The 6,675-nt window shown below is 39.6% G+C and overlaps 1 protein-coding gene across 2 annotated transcripts; it reads right to left on the reverse strand.

Moving 5' to 3' along the window:
- Positions 1–1,026: 1,026 nt before the first annotated feature.
- LOC311036471 (uncharacterized protein) lies at positions 1,027–6,427 on the reverse strand. 2 transcript variants are annotated; one of them, XM_084045182.1, is made up of 7 exons: positions 6,291–6,427; positions 4,328–4,786; positions 4,101–4,232; positions 3,799–3,869; positions 3,378–3,553; positions 3,068–3,164; positions 1,027–2,819 (listed from the first exon to the last, which is right to left on the reverse strand). In XM_084045182.1, exons 2-5 carry the CDS (start codon positions 4,409–4,411, stop codon positions 3,445–3,447), a joined length of 396 nt encoding a protein of 131 aa, XP_083901308.1. In that variant the 5' UTR covers positions 4,412–4,786; positions 6,291–6,427; the 3' UTR covers positions 1,027–2,819; positions 3,068–3,164; positions 3,378–3,444. The 2 variants fall into 2 exon arrangements, with proteins under 2 accessions (XP_083901308.1, XP_083901307.1); XM_084045181.1 differs by having other exon boundaries at positions 3,068–3,176.
- Positions 6,428–6,675: the final 248 nt, after the last annotated feature.

Below are 6,675 nucleotides of genomic sequence, written 5' to 3' on the forward strand. Positions count from 1 at the left end.
CTACATGTTTCATGTCACAGAGTCCACCCTTGACTTTAGACCATGGACGTTTTCAAACAAGCCTGTCCTGGTAAGCGATTGCTAGTGCTGATAATTAAACATTTATAAGTCATACAGTAGTGATGGGGAATTTAAATGTCATGAAATGGAACTTCACTTGCTATTCACTCTGAGCATTATCGTTCACCATTGTATTTCATTGTATATCGTTCAACATTGTTTTTCCTTTTATAGTCTGTGTGAACTCTTCCATCCACTTGACTTAGAATGACAAAATATAGTGCTCAGTGTGCCCCGTTACTTGAACTGACACAGCTATGACCAGGCCAGTGGTGACTAGATTTAAATTCCTGGTGTCCATTTAGTTCATAGCAAAGTTCTATAAAGTTTAATGCTCTATAACTTGTGAAACACCCAATTCACACCCAGAGAGAACCCAGATCTGCTTATACAATTTTGTCTGCTCATTCATTTCAAGAAATTGGTACTTTAGATCTGAGAACCCTGTAACTGAACACTAATGATTACCATGTGGATATAAAGCTTTTTAACACATGAACAAAATCAACACTGATGACTTAAACGTGTAGGACAGGTATGAAACAAGTAAACGTTTTCCAATTGACGTGAGCAGTAGTTTCATAGGTGCACGGCCAGGATTGTAAACATCTAATCACATGGATGTATAGACGGGGGGCAATGTAAAGGGAATGACCTCACTCCCCTAGTTTCATTACTTCCAACTTCACTGTTAATCTTGGATGAAATTGGTATCCCAACCTGAGAATGCTATTTTTTACTTAAGAGCTGCAGCGACAGAACTGTTACTGAATAAATACCATCAATATAATAATTTGGGAATATACCGTACATATTAACCAGCTTCGCTTACACCTCCTTTAATCTGTCCATTGCTTTGGGACTGGCAGGTGGAACATTATAGGACAAAGTTTAACACCAACCTTTATTGACATTATATGGTATACACCTTAACAATTGCAGTTATAAAGCTGCATTTTTCAAGTTCACTGATCCAGACCAAGTTTCAAGGTTGTGCTTTGTGTAGAGGTACTTAAGAGTTTGTGTGTAGGTACATAAGAGTAAAACGTATTTTTGTTTGGCTTCCTTCAGACAATGCAGCAGCATAGATAACAAGAGTGACTTGTGTACACAAGAGTGTCTCAATTTAAATAGGGGTTTTGACTGTTCAGTATACACTATTGCTACGGCCCTTTAAAAAAATAAAAATAAATAAAAAATATTTTAAACACAAAATGCAGCAAGTGTTTTTATACACCACAAAATCATGCTGAATATTGTTGCTGTAGTACCCCAACAGTCTATTTGGGGTGTTTGCATTTGAATAATCTAGGTAGCTACCTCAAAGGTTTGACTGTATTGGGTAACACTTCCTGTACCCTGCTAATAAACACCACATTACCTTTAACTGTCAGTGAATGTACCATTCGGAGATACTGACCCGGACAACATTTTAAATTCAAGGGAATAGAACTTTACAGAAGGGTTTTTTTTTTCCTCTCTCTTTTTTTTTACACAAATGAATTCCCTTTTAAATTCAAATAAAATATTAAAAAAATGAAATGAAAATAAATGACAAACAAATATATGACAAGGCTTAAAAACCTTTTAGAATGAACTTGAACTTAAACCACAATAGGCCTACCCAAATAACCCAAATACTCATGCATGTGCAAAAACAAACTGTTTTTTCCCCAAATAAAACACTTGACCAAAACTAAATGATATACCTTGAAAAAAATGTACACACACACGTCATGTATCAAAATTGCAACAAATCTAGTAAAAAAAAAAAAAAAAGATCTGTTCCCCATCACTCTCCCTGACTTTTACTTCACCTTTCTTTAACCCTCATTTAATTAAAGCTGCAAAAATAACACTTTAACCATGAACTTAACCCATAATAACCGTGAACTTGACAGTAACTTTAAACCATTAACACACTGTGGGCCCACACACCCACGCACATCCACCCCACGTTGCAGGCCTGCGAGACGTTCCGGCGATGCGGTGATTCTGGTCCTCAGTAACTCCAACAGATAGTTCTTTGTTGACACAGTACTTGCAGAGTCTTCAAACAGTACTTGCAATGGAAAACATTTCTCTGATACAGTACTTGCAATGGAAAACATTTCAAACGGCAACAGAGCTGGACTCTCTGTCCAGAACAGTCTTTTCCAAGCAGATAATGGCGTAGTTCTCTGGCCAGTTGACCACACGCTCCGCTGGCAAACACTGACACACTTGTACCCAACAATGTACTGAGGCCTTTTTACATTTCTTATTTCTCCAAATACATTCTTCTCAGTCCTTCCTCTCTCTACCTTCTTCCGCTCTCTCCCACGGGCAATTGTTACTCTGGAACCCCTCGCATCCAATCCACTGCACCCACTCATACAACATAAAACCACTCCGTAGTCTTTGCTTAGTTAACGTTTTATATTAAATATGAAAACCAAATACCTTAGACCTGTTTGACTCCTTATCAAAACCCAATATGAATAGATAACTCTGCTAACCACTTTAAAAAGAAAATACATCACTTTCAAGTTTACTGGCATTAGTTTGGTTTTTCTCTCTCTTAATTACTATATTAATAAGTCTGAAACTAATTTATGTTAACCCTTTACTCTCCTCATTGATCAAATTATTACAGCATGTGAAAGAAGACACTGAAACAGCCAGTCCTGGTTGGTGGAGTTCAGAGTAGCTTGATACCAGGAGTGGCAAAGATCAGTGACACGGCTCATTTCTTCTTCAGTAAGATCTGCTTTCTTGAGCTACAACAGGGACACATCACAAAAGGGGACCAAATTTATTTAGGTAGAAAGTTGCCTCCAGGAGGCATTCCACAAAAAGGGCAAAAGTTGAATTTCAAATAGTCAACATTTGGAGTACATCAGAGGGACACACAAAGCTTGTTAAAATTTGCCAACACTGACCAATTCACTTATCCGTTTGATGCATGTGATGACAAACATGGTGTAAAACTCTGTGTAAGACATGCTAAATTGTAACCGTTACCCACCAAACCAATAGTTTCACGATGGTCAAGATCAGCAACATCCAGAGCTGCTGCTGCAGTTTCGGTTCCACCCCTGGTCAACAGTGTCACGACAGCGAAACTGAGTGTGAGACTAGCAGAATGTCAAAAGAAAATGTAAAAACAAAGGGGAGATGGCAGTGCCCCATTTAATGGCAGTATATGGCATGAACACTAGGCACAAAACGACAGGATACTGGATATAGTTTCATTAAGTAGGGTGCAAATACCGTCATACAAAATAGGATACCAGGTAAACATCAAACATAGGAAGTGTGTGCGCCAACATACCAACCTTAATTAATACTGAAGCCAGTCTTCAGCTTCTGCATGGCAATTGACAAACATGTCGATTGACGTCTTCACCATTCATGTTGTCGGAACAACTGACATGAAGGTCCTGAGAATTCAGCTCCTCTTGGAACTGAAGGTGCTGGCAATTCCTCTCCACTTCTGGTCCTGGCTGCTTCCCTAGGCAGCCCAAATAAAAAATGTAAAATCATAACTCATTTTCATGACTATTTCAAAATAAGTCCTTGCTTGTCCAGCTGGTCCCAAGCAAGCTGGTCGCAAGAAATATTTATCTGTAGATAACATTGTCAAATACAGTAATGACATTATTAATTTAAAGTGTGTTTGTGCAGTGTACATAAAGTACATGTGCCAACATGTACAAACACATCTTTTTATCTGAATCTATAGTCAAAACGTCTTACCATTCACCACACATACTGGCATGAAATGGAAGGACATCTATTGGGTATTCTCTCTGACAGATTGGGCAAACCTGCAAAACAAAGAAAGCAAAAGAGAATGATACAAAAACAGAGTCCGAGTTAATGAACCTCAGACATACGATATTGTCTAGCAATAGTAATATAATTCTATGATCCAAAATGAGTATATTGTGTGTTCCATAACAAAACAGCATGCCCATTTATAACTTTAAGCATCATATCATTATGAAGTGAAACTTATGATTACTTCCTATGGAATATAATGAATAAGCCTCGATTACCTCACAAGACTCTCCCATCTCTATGGAGTCTTCAATCTCAGCAGTAGGAAGGTCTGCGTCAGCTGTAGAACGGCGCACTGGCTCCTCAATAATCGTGCAGTCTTCGTCAGGAGATGCCTCGGATTTACTCTCCTAAAAAAAGACAGAGCTAGAGACAATCAAACACTCATTTGCACACAAAAGAGAAAAAATTACTTCAGAAATTAGAGGAAAGCTGTACAGCTTACGTTCAAAGAGCAAGCCCGCAGATGCAACGGCAACATCTGCAAAGGCATAAGATTCCCACACGTCAGGCAGTTTGCCTTCGGCATCTTAGTGGTGTACCCCCCAGGGGCCTGTAAAATCCGCCTCTCGCCATGACTGGCATGCTCTGGCCTGTGTAGCGTCCCCAACTCGCCACAACTTCCTCCACCGAGGGAGCTAGCTTCTTTGGCGCAGGTGGGTTGTTGGCCGGACTGGTGAGCCGTGGGTCATGGGTTCGACTCCGGCTCAGGGCGTTGCACTTCTCGGCCGTTACACCTGCCTGGACTGGAGGAATGGCCTGCCCCACTGTAAGAGCTGTCTGGAAGCTGCCTCTTGCCATGCTCTGGCCTGCCTGGACTGGAGGAATGTCCAGCACTTGTGAGCTGCCTCTGGCCATGACTGGCCTGCTCTGAACCCATGGCTAGATGAGATGGTCCCTGTAACTAGGGGGAGAAAATACGATTTATATAAGGCACTGACAGTAGAGTATGAGGCACATGATATAAATCACAATATAGCAATATAGATCCTCAAATGTTGTTCTATCAAATGCAGCATTATAATTAAAAAGTACATGATGTTACACTATTTTGCTCAGCTGCTGATTAGGCTACTACCCATAAAATACATAAATAAAAAACAGTCTTAAGTAATGTAAAGTATACTTGATGTGAACATGCACGGTACATCATTAACAGTCTTAAGTAATGTAAAGTATACTTGATGTGAACATGCACGGCACATCATTAACAGACTTAATTTTATCCTTCAACTTCTTGTTTCTGCCCCAAAACGATTAGTTATACAGGTTTTGCAGCAATTTGTAGTAATTGTAGAAATATTAAACCTTAATGTCAAATGTTTAAGCATGTTCTAATCCAGGGGTCTTCAACAGGGGGTCCTCAAAGTAACTACAGGGGGGCCGTCAAATGTTCGTGATTGGATTTATTATCAGTTTTCATTAAGCACTTGAACCCTAGCATCCCTATTCTGAGGAGAACTTTAACCAAATATAGCCAATCTACAGTGAGCTTGTAGATCGGCTATTTTCGGCAAAGAGGTTTGGTGTGAAAAAGGATCAGACCAAGTACAGAGTGAAAGGTCAGGTGTACTAAGTATTGACAGTTTTAAAATACACATTAACATGAATCCAACATGATAGTGCAACATCTATGAAATCTATGAAAAAGTTTAACCTGCAACACAATTTTATGCAATATGTAGTGGGGGTCTCTTACTCCCTTCTTCATCTCTCTCTCTTAACTAGGGGGTCCTTGGCATTGAAAACGTTGAAGACCCCTGTTCTAATCATGTATACTTTAAAAACATTTTCCAAATTTTACACTTTTTTAGATTTTGGACAAAATAGTCCATTTTACATCGAGGTGCCCAGATGTCCCTAGTGCCCACCTATCCTGTTACCTTGCAGACCCTACAGTACAGTTCAGTTTTGAACCTGTCACAAAAAAAATATATATATATATTAAAATCCGCGGTTTATAAACAAAGACGAGCCCTCATACTGTTTAGGTTTGTCTTCTGTGATTTCAATGACAATAATGAGGTGCGGTGTCACGCTGACACCTGTAACCTGTAGAAATATGCTACCATATGCGTCACTCACAGCCAGGAAACACCCCCTAGTTACATCTTTCTACGGGTCACGTGTTTCAATATAACACCCACCCCACCAGAGGTTTTTTTATATTTCGATAATATAATCCAACTCTTATCTTAATCAATTTACACTTCGCTTGTAAAACAAGTATTTCCCTCATGTGAAGACAAATACCATGAATTTGAGGCTTAAACCCAACGTCGGCATGCCATCATCATCATCATCATCATCATCTGTTACGTGGCTAAGCAGAATGCTTCAACTTATTATAATTCAATAACATTAGATGATTTACAATGAGGGGATAATAACATAAATGTGTTACTTACAGATTCACGTTGTTAACCACTACTTCCAGCAGCATTCTTCATATTGTTTCTCAATCCCTGCCCCAAACTTCTGTCGTGTCCGCCATTACGCCCCCTTTGCTTTCTACTCTGCGCAGCCAGGTGCAGAGAATAGATATATGACTGTTTGATTGCCGGAGAAAATGTAACAGCACTTATGATTGGCTGAAAGGGAACCCGTCTCATTGGCTGATGAACCTGTCAATCAGAATCATGATTTTGATTGACAGATTTATCAGCCAATGACGACGTTTGTCTACGCCCACCGTCAGGTCAGTCTCAAAAAGATTCGTGCGTGCACAGAGGAGATCCACCACAGAGAAGCAGTGTGCAAATGCACACCAACCGATTTGTGTTTGTAAATTGA

The sequence above is a fragment of the Gymnoscopelus microlampas genome, assembly GCF_963454915.1.
Source record: "Gymnoscopelus microlampas genome assembly, chromosome: 20".
NCBI classification, from domain to species: Eukaryota; Metazoa; Chordata; class Actinopteri; order Myctophiformes; family Myctophidae; genus Gymnoscopelus; species Gymnoscopelus microlampas.